This window comes from Kogia breviceps, chromosome 11 (assembly GCF_026419965.1).
Source record: "Kogia breviceps isolate mKogBre1 chromosome 11, mKogBre1 haplotype 1, whole genome shotgun sequence".
In the NCBI taxonomy this organism is placed as follows: domain Eukaryota; kingdom Metazoa; phylum Chordata; class Mammalia; order Artiodactyla; family Physeteridae; genus Kogia; species Kogia breviceps.
This window is the reverse complement of record NC_081320.1, coordinates 1,225,087-1,238,796: the sequence shown is the minus strand read 5'-3', so window position 1 is coordinate 1,238,796 and position 13,710 is coordinate 1,225,087. Positions and strand designations below refer to the sequence as shown.

At 63.5% G+C, this 13,710-nt stretch overlaps 1 protein-coding gene across 2 annotated transcripts in view; it reads right to left on the bottom strand.

The window, feature by feature from the left end:
* The window catches only part of SH3RF3 (SH3 domain containing ring finger 3), a 197,967-nt gene that overhangs the window by 67,890 nt on the left and 116,367 nt on the right, over window positions 1–13,710 (bottom strand). For both annotated transcript variants that reach the window (XM_067006988.1, XM_067006989.1), the window contains one exon: window positions 12,456–12,551. In XM_067006988.1, the coding sequence (XP_066863089.1) occupies window positions 12,456–12,551 (96 nt within the window). The remainder of the gene's footprint in view (window positions 1–12,455; window positions 12,552–13,710) is intronic.

Here is a 13,710-nt window from a genome sequence, read left to right as displayed (position 1 = left end):
GAGCCAAGGCTGGCAGGAGGGCGGGGCTGGGCCTCTAGCCGCCTCTGTGCCCAGGAGCGGCCTGTGGGCTGCAGGCAGGAGCCCCCCGGGGGCTGTGGGCAGGAGCGAGGCCCAAGTCACCTTCGTGGAGACGGTCTGGTCCACGTGTGACAACGGACCCCGGGGGGACCCCGGGGAGGTGAGACCGGTGGAGGGGAGGCTGGGAGATGGTGACAGATGACAGGGCTGCTCTCAAGGGCCCAAGACCCAGCACAGTTGAAAACTTTTCCTCTAGACGGTTCTCTCCACATTTGTTTTACGCTATCAACCCCCAGTAAAGGCGGGGTTAGAAATGAAGGACACGGCCGGGGGGTGGTCAGAGGACACAGGCCCAAAGGCCGTGCCCTGAGCAGGGAGGGGATGTGGACTCACCCACTCGCGGTGTGTGCAGCAAACTCGGAGTCCTGAGAGTAACCAGGCCGGCCTCCCGCGGCCCCTGCCCCCAGCCTCCCCCCCCACTCGGCCCGCGGTCCCTCAGCCCCAGGCAGCTCGGGGCATCCTGGGCCCCTCACTCCGCCCCCGGGGGCTTCTCTGAGCAGCAGAGCTCTTACAGTCCCCGCCCCGGCCTCCCTGCCCTCTTCAAGCTCGTCTGCACAGAGGATACACTGCCTTCTAGACTCCATCTTCTCTTCACCCTTCTCTCGTCCAGCGAGAACGTGGGTTTCAAGGCGATTCTCCGCAGGGCCCGGCGCACGGCGGCGCTCAATGGGAGACTGACTGAAGGGCTGAGCGACGGAGGGGTGGACGGTGGCCCCCGCTGGCCTGCGAGGCACAGCTCAGACAGGCCGGAAACCTGCTCTCTCAGTCCAGGGCTCAGACGTGCCAACAGACACACAGGCACAGCAACGGCCGCCCAGGGAGACCGCGGAGTCCTCGACGGCTTCACACCATAACTCCGAACTGCCCTCGCTTCGAGGATGTGGAAGAAATGAAAGCCACGGAGGACAGCTCTGAGTTTCTCTGAGGAGGCCGGGCAGAAGGTGAGGCCAGAGCCAGCTGCGCTTCCTCCCTGTGCAGTAACTGGCGGGGTCGAGGCGGCTGCAGGAGGCGGCGCCCCGAGCACACGCTGGTCTCAGGAGGGTCCGGGTCACCAGCCACTCACAGCCCCCTTCCAAACAGAAGAGCTAAGCAAAGGCAATGGGAGAGACGCCGCGACAGAGGCCCAGACGGCTACTCTGGGAAGAGATTCGTGGTCAAGTCTTAGAAGTGCTGGGGAGGTGCTGGCTGGCACCGCAGGGCCGTCTCCCCACAGACGCGCTCTGCTCTGGAAGGGAGGCACCCGGAGGCCCCGTGACCCCTTCCAGCCGCGCAATCAGACTCGCTGTTCCTTCCGCACTGAACACAGGCCTGAGCCTCAGCCAAGGCATACTCTGCTGTCACCTTACCACGGCTAAGTGTGCTTCCACCTTCACCGAGGAGGCCCACCCAAGGGGCAGGTGGCCTGGTAAGCAGGTTTCCGCCTGGGTGGGCGGCCCCCCATATCGATGGTCAAGGCCCAGCCTTGGGGCCAAGTGGAATCTGCAAATCAAGCTTCTCCCCCAACTTATTTCTTAGACACGGGTCCACCCAGACCCGCTGCGTCAGACTCGGGGCTGGGCCCGGAGCTTTCCAGGGCACTGTGACGCCCACGGAAGTTTCCGAGTCGCGGGCCTGGATGACTCGGTAGGGAAGGTAGGGACGTGGATACCCAGGAGGGAAGCTGAGTGAAGGCACCTGCCGAAGCCACGGCCGAGGGGAGGGCAGGCGGGTGCGGAGGCCCAGGCAGCCTGCGGGGACGGGGAGGCCTGGAGATCCTGGGTCCCCGAGCAGGATGAGGATGAGTGGACGGCGGGTGAGGACAGAGAGATTCTGAGTCAAAAAGCGTCCAGTGGAGGGAGCTCAAGTTGGCTGAAAGAAACCCCATCCTGCACGTACGTACTTGGTTTTCAGGGTTATTACTGCCCATGTGAGCGACACGTGATGGGAAGGAAAGAAAGCAGCTGGAGCCTGGGCAGAAACGGTCAGACACAGCACGGCTGGCTGCGGCTCCCGCGGCTGGGTGAACCGAGGCCCCAGGAGAGGCCTGGGCTCAGCGGGCAGCCAGGCCCGGCCCCTCCCGACATCGCCCGCACTTCAGCCGCAGGCTGAGACACTGTCATCCCTGCTTGTCTACTGAAGATGGAAGTCATCTCTGCTTTTTTCTGGGCCCACCTGCAGCTGGGCGTCCAGGCTGGGGGCAGGGCTACCACACAGAAGCTCCTGGGGAAGCTGCAGGGGCCGGTTTCACAAGGCCTTGCGAAGTCCCACCATGTGCTTCCAAGAAGACAGGCTGAAGGTGTCCCAGCCAAGACGTCAGAAACGGCTGACGGCTGAGCCCTTACACTTTGACCACTTCGGTGAAACACTGGCCCACAACTCAACAACACTACACAAACGCACTAACTGCCTACTATGTGCAGCCACTATGCCAGGACCCAGAAGGGAAGAGAACTGTTACTAGTCTGGCCTCAAAGCAGCTACTTATGTAGTTATGAAGACAGAGACAATGACAGGAAAACCGAGACATTACATGTCACTCTGTACAGTACGTGACAAGACGTTAACTTCACAAACTGTTCAGATAACATGAAAGGAGAGAGTGATCAGGGAGAGCTGGTCCCTATACTCCTAACCTATCTCCGTGGAGGGAAGTCCCTATGACCACGCCTCAGCACCCAGATCATGCCCTGGAGCGCAGACCCGGATCCCGGCGGGGCCACCCAAAGAACACTGAAGTCCTGCCCCCCGGGAGCCCCACCGCTCCTCCCCTCCGGCGCCTCCCTTGCTGAGCCTGCCCTCTGGGGACTAGGCGTCGTCTGTTGGGTGAAGCGCATTAAGTCTTCACGAAGGCACACTCAGCACCCGGACACAGAAACGCGGGCAGGACTCATATTCAGGTCCGGCAGGAGGTCCCTGCCCCCAGATGCCCACTGACGTAGAAGCTCGTGAGAAACAGGTCGTGCAAGCGGAGAAACAAAACGGAGCTTCAGGCAAGATCACATCTCCCCCCACTTTCTGCGGCAGGAACCTGAGCCGGCATCTCTCCTGTTTCCTTCCTGGGGTTTTGTCGGGTCACCTCTGATGTGGCAGAATCAGGGTGTCCTGAGAGTTAGGATCTGGGCGAGGAAGCGGGGGTCCCACCTGCTCGGAAGAAGCGGAGGAGCCGCCAGCCCACGCCGCCCCCACTGGCCCGCCCGGAGCACTGGTCGCAGGATGGTGTTTGGACTTGGTTGTAACCCTTCTGCACAGAGGATGAGGGCCTCAAAGGCTTCCACGCAGTCCTCACGTCTCTGATGAAAGCTGAGTGTTCACTCTGGGCCCTGGGCTGGGGAGACTCGGCCTGGGAGAGCCACGGCTGGCCTACTGCTTTCCCGTGCTGTCAACAGTACCTCTTGCATCCTAATTTTATCCTTATTTGTCGCCCCCCCCCCCGTTTTACTGAGGTATAACTGACATATAACCTTGTACTAGTTTACAGTGTACAACGTAATGGTGTGTCACCCTTACTTCAAAATCCTAAACCGCTGCAGGTTAACAAGAAGGAATAACAAGGACCATTTTTACCCTCTCACCTGAAACGCTAAAACCAAATTTATGGAAGTTTTCAGACACGGGACATCCGATAGCTCAGCAGCGAAGAACCGGATAAACCACAGGGCGTGGAGTAGAGAACGCAGCTTCGCACGTGGGGATGGGGACGACCAGCCCCGCGTCAGAGGCGCCCTAGGCCTGCCTAGCAAAGCGTAAGACGCAGGCACAAGAGCATCGTACGGCGTCTGTGTAACTTACACCCCAGAACGAGGCCTGTAAATTATTTGTAGGAATACAAAAACACCCAGCACTGGAGAAGCCGAACTTCACAACACCGGCATCCAATTAAAGATACCAGGCAGCAAAGAAGCAGGAAAATGCAGCCTATACGCCAACCGTATGCACGTGCACAGAAGCGGCCAGCCGGCCAGCGGAGCAGCACCAGAAGCAGCCCAGAACACAGAATCCGTAGAGGAGCACAACTCGGGCAACATCGCGAGCACCCCGCGGCCGAGGCAGGGCAGCGCGCACGTCGAGAGACGCCCTCCACCTTCCAGAGACGTGCCCCGGCCGCCCAGCGCAGCCGTCCGCGCGCAGAGGCCCCGTGCACCCGCCCGTCCGCTCGCCGTGAGCGTCCCACCTGCTGCCCCCCGCCCCGAGGCCGTTCCCGCCTCCTTCCGCAGGTGGGGATGGGGCAGCCTGCGCGAAGCCAGCCCTCCACGGGGAAGAACGCGGAGGCTTCCACCGGTTCCGGGGCCAGGCCTGACCACCCGCTGGCCGCGAGAGAGGCCACGGGACGGGAGAGAGGTGGCAACAGCTGCAGCCACGTGAATCCACGTCGAGCTTTGCAGCGAAACGACCACACGTGGCTGCGAGTCGCTGGTTGTGAACCGTGCCCAGGTGAACTGGTATCGCCGCCCCGTCAGGCCCGGGCCCGGGGGTCTGCGTGGCTTCCCGAGGGGCCCGTCTCCGTGTGTCCCTCTGGAGAGCCCGCCTGGCCGCACACCCTCCCTAAGCTCTACCAGCCCGACGGCCACACCACCCGTCCCCGTGTCGGCGCCAGGACCGCTTCAGAGAAGTCGGCAGAGCTGCTTGTTTGCAGGCAGTACAGGATGACGGGGAAAGGAAAGGAAGCAGACGTAGCCACGAGAGGGCCTTCATCCCAGACAGCCCCTCTGCTTGCGGCTGTGGCCCCCGCCTGCGGGGCTGCTGAGAGCGTGGGGAACGGCCAGCCGGCCCCTCGGCCGCGCTGAGGGCCTCCCACCTCCTCAGAGGCCTCGGCCCCCTGAGAAGTGCTGCACGCACATGCCGGTGGCCGCCAACCATCACCCTCTGGGCGTGTGGCGCTGGACCACCGCTCGGGGCCGTGCCCGGTACCTCCCGGGGTCCCCCTGGTGTGCTTCTGGACGCGGCACCGTCCGTACCTGCAGAGGAGGAAACTCGGTGCTGACGCATCTCACAGCTCAACGCAGCTCAGGCAGCCTGCAGGCCCAGTCAGGCCGGGAGCAGCACCTTTCCAATCCCCGGGCCCGCATCCCCCAGCGCGAGCAGCAAGTCAGAACCCCACTCCCCTCTCCCACCGCCCATGCTGGGCACGACACGTGGGGTTTCCCGTCCAGGAGCTGCACCCCCTCGACCAGGGACACCGCTGGTCTGTCCGCCCGCATCCCAACTAGAACGTAGGGTCTGTGGAGGCGCCGAGGCCGAGACGGGGCTCGGGCCTCCCGCGTCCGTCTACCTCTCCCCTGAGCTTGGATGCGGACCTTCCACTAGAAGCCACAGGCCCTCCCCAGCCTCCTCCCTGGAAACGCTCTGCCTGCCCCAGGGCCTGAGGTGAAAAATCAAGACACCGGTGAAGAAATAACCAGCAGTTACTGGGGGGTGGGGTGGGCTGGGCAAACCCAATGCACGAGGGGCAGCTCCAGGCTGTGGGCCTTTAAAACAACAGAGACAACTTCAGAGCTGCGTGTTCCCAGAGGAGCTGGCAGCTTCGATACGGTATTTAGAGAGGGAGGCTCAGAATAATATGCTCTCTTCGTAAAGAAGGGCCAAGTTCAACGTGGCAATTAGCTGAGGCTTAGACGACGTCCGCCCTGATTTCCGCACTGAAGACAAGGCCTCTCAAACGGGAAGCAGCTGCCGCTAGCAACCGTACCATTTTGGGCATTACACCCATTCGGCTAAATCAGGTTTCAGTTCTTGCCTCCATCATCTCACAGCATCTGTAAATAGCATCATTGCAGCAGTTTGCCCTCGCACATCACACGATTAGCCGAGGTCGTGGGACCCACCAACAGACAGAGGCCTGGATCTGGTTCCCCGAGGCCAGAACTCTCTGGATGTGCCCTGGCCCTGGGATGAAGCTGCCTCGCTTTCTGGGGCTGGCCCATCCTCCCCTATCTCCCTGTAGGTGCCGCAGGGCTGGGCTGTGGGAGGCCCTGCCCTGTGAGGCAGTAGAGGGGAGGGAGCGGGACCAGAGAACAAGCCCTCCAGGTGAGTGCGGGGCTCCAGGCTTAGGACACAGGCTCTCAGCAGATGCCACCAGGACGCATCCATCCAGCAAGTGGGGAGGGGCGGGGGGGGGGGCTGGCCCTGGCGGGGAAGGAGACAGGATCCCGGCAGCAAGGCTCCGTGACGCCCCGCCCCCACCCTCCAGCCCCTCCCACCGCCGGCCCCGGGCTCTGTCCCATCACTGCCTGCAGCCCCTGCTCTGGGCTCCTCCCTGCACGCTGCCCTCACCCACCACCGCAACCGCTCCGGCCACGGAGCCATGTGGCGCACCAGGCCTCTGGCAGGTCCACAACCGGCCGACCACCACCCTGCCCAGCGCCCGCTTCCTCCCTTGGCTCCTGCCCCTTGCAGGCCTCAACGCCGCCCCCCCCACCCCTCCCCGGTAAGTCCTCCGAATCACCTCCTACGCAGTCTTAAACCCTGTTGTTCTCCACAAATAACCTTCTGCCAAGAGGCTGAGATGAGGACAGCTGGGCACAGACCTTCGACACCGCACACCTCCAGAATCCCCGTCTCCTCCTCCCTCCAAGGGCGGGCCCCCCTCCAAGACCCTCCCCTGCCAGCCCAGCTCCTCCCCAAGGGCAGCTTAGGATCAGCCCCTCCCTCCCTCCCCTGCACCCACACCTGTGGAGGAGGCGAGCCCCACTCGGGTCCTCAGTGCCCAGGGACGCACAGGCCGCCCGCCTGATGGGCCCGGCCCATCAGAGCAGCCTCCACTGCGTTTCGGCCCTAGGACTCCAGGGTCAGCCGGGGTCACCACGAGGCTCCTCATCCCTCCTCAGAGCTTCCCCCACCTCCGCATCTCTTTTTCCAGATGCTCCCATCCCCAGATGTGGCTCCCTGGGGTCAGCTCTTCTCAGTACAGGGCAGGGGTCCCCCGGGAAGCTGCCAGGAGGCACTGGCCCTCGTGCTGAGGCCAGGGCAGCCTCGTCTCTCCAGGTGCCCATTACAGTAACTGGTCACAAGGACACAGGCAGCCAAGTCAGCTGGCCTCCAGGAGCCCAGAGCACAAAACGAGGAAACACACTGACACATCCAAGTTCGATACGGGTGACACCGGACATACAAAGAGGGGGAGAATTCCCACCCAGAAGGCCCCAGCCGGCAGGAGAGCTGATGGCTTCCCGGGCTCGGCCCTCTGAGCCTCCCTCCACCAGCCATCACCCACCCGTCCTTGTGGGCAGGGGGCGGGCTCGCCCAGCCAGCGAGGCTCGAACGTGCACCCACTCCGGGCAAGCCGGGATGGAGGCGTGCTCGGGACCTGTGGACAGACAGGCAGACACATGATGATCCCCACACCCGGGGGCCCTGAGCAAGCATGGCAGGGACTGGAGGAAGCCCTTCCCCCGAGGGGTCAACCCAGGGGTCTCCCCCAGAAGGCATGGCGGCTCTGGCCACAGTGAGGCTGGGAAGAGAAACAAAGTGTCCTCAGAAGGAGAGCCCCCACCAAGCTCACCGCGCGAGCCGCGGAGGGCAGAGCCCGGGGGAGGCACAGGGCGGGCGCCAGGAGAGTCTGATGAAAGAGATCTGGGATCGTATCCTCCCTCTGCCTCCAGGCAGCCCGCCTGGGTTCGCCCCTCTGAAGGCCATGAGTTTTCCTCTTTAGAGTCAGCTAGTCTGACAGCTCTCCTGCCTCAGCCTGTACCTCCAAGTCCCCAGAGCCCTGGCTCTGCACGATCCCTGCGTTCTGCAAATCCGAAAACTGGCCCCCAGCCACTTGTCGGGCTGCTGCCACTCTCGCAGTCATTTATGAAGCACCTGCCACGTGCGGTCGCTTTGCCAAGCATGAGGGACATTAAGACCGAACGCGGGGACCAGGGTCTGAGCGGGAGCCAGCGAAGAGGCCAAGAAAGGACAGGAAGGGGGCTCAGCGTGGCTCATTAGGTGAGCAGGAGTGCAGGGCTCCCGGCACAGAGGCCCCGAGCCTGGAGGGGAGTGGGGAGGCCTGGGTAGCCGGGGTCTCGGCGCAGGGACAGGGACAGGGACATGGCGGCTCGAGGCAACGGAGCCCGGGCTGAGGAAAGGAGGCGGTGCAGGGCGGATGAGAGAAACAGAGCTTCCATTACAGTAAGGACACACGGGTGTCTGGGCAGGAATTATTCTAAAGAGACACCAGGACAGGGTCTGAGGACCCCCAACCTGCACCCATTCCTGCAGCTGTCCCGTCTACCCCTGGGAGGCAGATCACGCCCACGTGCCAAAGGCTCCGGCCCAGTGTCCCCGTCCTGCGCCTGCGCCTCCGATCTGGCTGACGCCCACTCAGAGGTTTCCCAGGCAGCTGGGTGCTTCCGTTCCTCATCTGCCCTCTTTCGCATGGCGTCGTGGGTGTTTGGGGAACAGGGCATCCTCCTGTTTGTGTGACAAGCAGTGAAGCTCCACGCACGGGGCCCTGGGGGCTGGCGCCTGACCCCAGGCCCTCAAGGCCCAGAGCACGGAAGGGAGGCCCTGCCACACGTGGGGTCTGTCCTCCGAGGGCAGGAGTGACCCGGCCCACCCTGCTCTGTCCTGAGCGACACCCAGCGAGCCGGCGGGCCCACTGCAGAGATGGCTGCTGGACGGCGCCTGTCCTTGGAACCAAGGGGGGTGAAGAACAGGAGGTGGGTTCCGGGACGCAACAGGAGGAGCTGCAAAGGCAGCGAGGAAGGGTCTGGGCCAGGGGACGTGCCGAGGGACGAGTGCCCCCTCCCAGAACCCGCGGCCCAGGCCCTGCCGTGGATGCAGCCGGCAGCTGAGGAGAGTGTGGGGGAGAGGAGGGTTTCTACGGTGCGTCAGACATATGGACGCTTCTGGAGACTGGACACCCGCTCAGAAAACAGCACGAGGCCGGGCCAGCTCCGAGAGGTTTAACCGCTTGTCCCCCAGCCCACTCAGCGAGCCCCAGGAAAGAGCCTGCCTGGGATGGGAGCGGGTGCCGCGTCCCCAGAGCAAAGGTCACTCCGAAAGGTCCTCCTCGGAGAGGTGTCACGGCTGCACTGCACGCGGGGCCCTAGCAGCCTCCCCGCCCCCCCCCCCCCGCCCTTCAAACCACAGCTGCAGGGCTCCCTGCTACTCGGTCCTGTGAGGACGTGATTTAAGACAGGGCAACACCCAGGCGGATGACGGCCGCCCCAAACTGCTGTTGCCCGACACAGGCCCCGCTCCCTCCCGGCCCAGGCCCCAACCTGCTAAGACCCCAGATCCACCCTGTGGCCTCAGATGCCTGCTTGTCACCCAGAGGAAGATGGTCTGAACTCTATCACCCGTGCGGAATGCCCTCAAGGCCGCGTGACGGTGAACGTCAGCTCAACACTTCAAAAGGCAGTGGGTACAGAAACAGCGAATCAGCCTCGGGAAACACCTGGCCGGGGCCTCCTTCTTCGGTGCCTGCTGAGGTCCCCAGGGTATAACGCCTGGCTATTGCCAGGGCCCCTGGGGCAATGGTGCCGGGCCGGCGCTGTGCCTGGGGAGGTGCGGGACAGGAGCGAGGGCCCTGCTCCGCCTCGGCCCCTGGAGGAGAGCCCAGCCCCCGGTTCAGGGGACCTGGGGGGGCAGGAGGCTGTGCCGAGAGCAGGGTGCCTGGGAGGGCGCTGGGCACACGGGAGCCCCTCCGCCCTTGCTCTGAAGGACCGTCTCCAGGGTCCAGTCACTGAGCCCCAAGGGCACGGACTCGCAGTTGGCTGAGTGAGCCCCGAGAGCCTCGGGAGGCCCTGCTGACCGGTTCCCGGCCCCGAGCCCACACCCTCGGCCTCTGGGATGATGCCCGAGTCCCTTCCAGAGCAGGGGTGCTGGTGCGCCGGGCTCGGCCTCCCGCAGGGGCACCATTACCTGCCTCAAGTTCCCTACAAATTTTTTTCTTAGCTTCTTAAACTGCATTTTAAAGAGAAGTGCAAAAATGTTAGCTACCCCACTTCACAGCTGCACCACCGCACCAGCACCTCCCAGATCAAGCCTCGAAGCCTCTCCACCGCCCGGGGGCCTCCCTCTGGCTTCTTCTGCTCGGTCTCCCCCAGGGGATCGCCTTCCATCAGCCGGGGGTGAGGGCGGAGGTCTGCTGCTCCCGAACTTCCTAAAAGGGCAAGTCTTCAGGGCACTCTCTTTTCCATCAGGTTTCTTTAGAAAATGTGTCCGAGAGCTGCATCCATGCTTTTAAACGTCCGTCCTTTCTCCTTCTCTGGCCCCCTTGGGCAGGTGTCCCAGCTCCGCGACTTGTCTGAGCTGACTCCGTTTCGGGGGCATTGGCACAGGCCCATGGGATCTTTCTGCGAGTGGCTCCATGAGCGTCTGCCTTGGAAGAGGTTCCACTGGCCAAAGATGTCGGGGGGACAGAGTCTCCACGTCTGGACAGCACTGTGGTGGTTTCATGCGTCGAGTTCTTGGGTCTGAAGCAGCAGATGGAGCAGACCACCTCCCAGAGTTGAAGCAAATGCACAAGTGAGGCTGGAGGTGCTGTGGACTGTGGTCCTCGCCGGGGGTGGGGGACAGAGCAGAGTGTGTGGGCACGTGTGTGTACGCGTGTGCCGCTCGCAAGTGTACCAGAGAGGGGAGCGTGTATGCGGACTTCCCGCTGGGAGGGTCTGAGAGTCACCCGGGGAGTTGCTTCAGAGCACATGTAAGAACCGCGGGTTCAAGACATGCAGGGGAAGGGGAGGAAAGGGCCGGAGATGGGGCTGGAAAAGCAGAGGCTAATAAGCGCAGAGAGCCTAGGCCACCCACCCCAGCCAGCGGCCTTCATGTGGCAGGTACCGGAATCCACTGGCCCACAGGGCTCAGCAGGGGCAAAGCTGGCCATGTCCCCTGCACCGCGTGTGGCCCGCCCGGGGCTGGGGGAGCAGAGGCTCCGAGCAAGGACGCTGGGAGGTGGGAGCAGGCCCAGTTGAGAGCCATCGGCCTGGGATGGCACCCGGCTCTGGGCCCCTGCGGAGCAGGGGGTGGCCCTGAACACGTGGGGTGCGAGAGGCCGGACAAGGACTCCCCGGGAGGGTCTGGGGCCCACGCCCCGTGAGCACTGGCTGAAACGACTCCCGGGGGTGATGCCGTGCGCACAGGCGCAGTGTGGGGTCAGCCTGGGGACGTGCGCACGCGGACGTGTGCTGACAGACAGCAAACACACACACAGCCCATGGCGACCAGGGGCTGAAAGGTCAGAGGTTCTGAAGCTCCTGCTTGGCCACCGCCCATTACTTATTCACTGGAAACCCAGAGCCTCTCGGTCACAGAAAAGAGGCAGGAAGCCAACCGGCCTCAAACGAGCTCGAGCTCGAGCACACCCCACTCCAGGGTTGGAGCTGATGAGCCGCCCCAAACCCCAAGTCCGGGGAGCCTCAACGTTCCCTTCAGTTGTTGGCAGTGTCCCCGGGGAAGCTGCTTCCTGTGGTGAGCTCTTCTCCCCGGGGTTCTGGGGGCAAGCCCAGCGGAACCTGGAGGGTCTCCGAGAAATGGGGCCAGGCCCGGGTTTCCCGTGAGAACTAGGGAAGGTCTAGGGAGGGTCCGCACGGGAGCCCTGCCTCATTGCCCACGTGGCAAGACGATGGGGTGGGACGGACCACTCCCAAGAGGCGGAGACACTTCTCACAGCCTCAGGGTTGAATAAAACCGACATGTTGTCCCCATCTGAACTCCAATTACTGTGGGGTAACCTTCCCCTGAGGAGATGTCACCTCTGGTCTGGTGAAGCAAACAACAAAGGGCAAGAGAGGGCGTGGGTCTGGGAGCCGGGCCTCACCTCCACATGCAGGAGGGGTGAGCGTGGGGGCGCGGCCTCGCCTCCCTGTGCGGGAGGGGTGAGCGTGGGGGCGCGGCCTCGCCTCCCTGTGTAGGAGGGGTGAGCGTGGGGACGCGGCCTCGCCTCCCTGTGCGGGAGGGGTGAGCGTGGGGGCGTGGCCTCACCTCCCTGTGCGGGAGGGGTGAGCGTGGGGGCGTGGCCTCACCTCCCTGTGCAGGAGGGGTGAGCGTGGGGGCGCGGCCTCGCCTCCCTGTGCGGGAGGGGTGAGCGTGGGAGCGCGGCCTCGCCTCCCTGTGCGGGAGGGGTGAGCGTGGGGGCGCGGCCTCGCCTCCCTGTGCGGGAGGGGTGAGCGTGGGGGCGCGGCCTCACCTCCCTGTGCGGGAGGGGTGAGCTGGGGGCGCGGCCTCGCCTCCCTGTGCAGGAGGGGTGAGCGTGGGGGCGTGGCCTCACCTCCCTGTGCGGGAGGGGTGAGCGTGGGGGCGCGGCCTCGCCTCCCTGTGTAGGAGGGGTGAGCGTGGGGGCGTGGCCTCACTTCCCTGTACAGGAGGGGTGAGTCTGGGAGCGGGGCCTCACCTCCAGGTGAAGGAGGGGTGAGCCTGGGAGCGGAGCCTCACCTCCCTGTGCAGGAGGGGTGAGGCTGGGGCCGCGGCCTTACCTCCACGTACAGCAGGGGGAAGATCCCGACTTTGTCTCCCAGCATTCCCTCCGCCCAGTTATCATCCACTCTTCTGATTACAGTCAGGACTTCATCCTGGAATTATCCCGTGTTGGCAAGCACAGGTACACACACAAAAACGGATACAAAAACAGAACCAAGAGATCGGTTAGTGTCATTGAAGCTAAGGAAAGACTCTAAGCGATGACTCATTGTGAGACCGGACGTGAAAACCGTCCCTCCCCGCATCTTCACCCAGGATCTCGCTTCCTCTCCTGTATTGTGTTTAGCGGCAAAGAGCCTCCAGTGGAAGTGTGTGGCAATTTACAATCTAGTGAGCACTTTACAATTCATGTTCCTAATATTTGCTCATAAATAAGATGGTTTTCAACAAATATAAATTCAACTGAGTATAAAACTTTCTATGTTCCTGCCTCCACCAAAGCACAAAAGATGACCCAGCCCAAGTCCATTTATTTAGAGTCGCGGAAGCTCGGAATGACCCGTTAAAAACCCCTGTCGTGCCAGGCAGTAGCGAGGACAGAGGCAGGAGGAAGGAGGGGCGTGAAGCAGGGACCCAGGCGGGCGGTGAGGGAGGACACGCCCGGCGCCCCCGCAGGTGCCACGAGCCGCGGGGACAGATGACAGGGCGGGGGAGAGGACGAGGAGCGAGGGGCCGACCGGGCAGCGGCAAGCGTCGGGGGGCCAGGCCGGTGCCACACGGGGTGCAGTGCACCTGTCCACGGGCTGTCTGCCCAACCGCCCTCCTCATGAAAACAGCCGGCCTTTGGCCCCCAGGACCTGCGTGGACTCCAGAGGCCTGCCCGGCGCTGCGGTGCGCTCAGGAGCCGACAGCCAGAGCGGCCTTGTGGGCCCGGCTGGGTCTGAGAGCACCACCTGCCTTACCAAGGGGCCTTCGACCCCTTCGTGTGAAGCAGTGACGTGGCGTGTGGTCCCCTGGGGTCAGAGGGACGTTCCAGGCCAATGGACTTCCCGACATTACCGGAGAAGCTGCTTCCCCGTGCACGGAGGGGCCGCACAGTTGGGGGAGTTTATCTGGGGCGAGGTGGGACGAGGTGATGGGCGCTGGACCTGCGTCCCAGAGGACATGGGGGCGGGAAAGGCAAGGCCGGGAGTCTGTACTGCCAGGTCCCCATGCTGCCTTCCAAACCTCCCCTCTCCTAGGGGTTTAGGGGACAGCGCAGGGGCAACCGCACCCCTCCTTCTCCAGGTCCTCACCCCAGTTTCCCAGCTT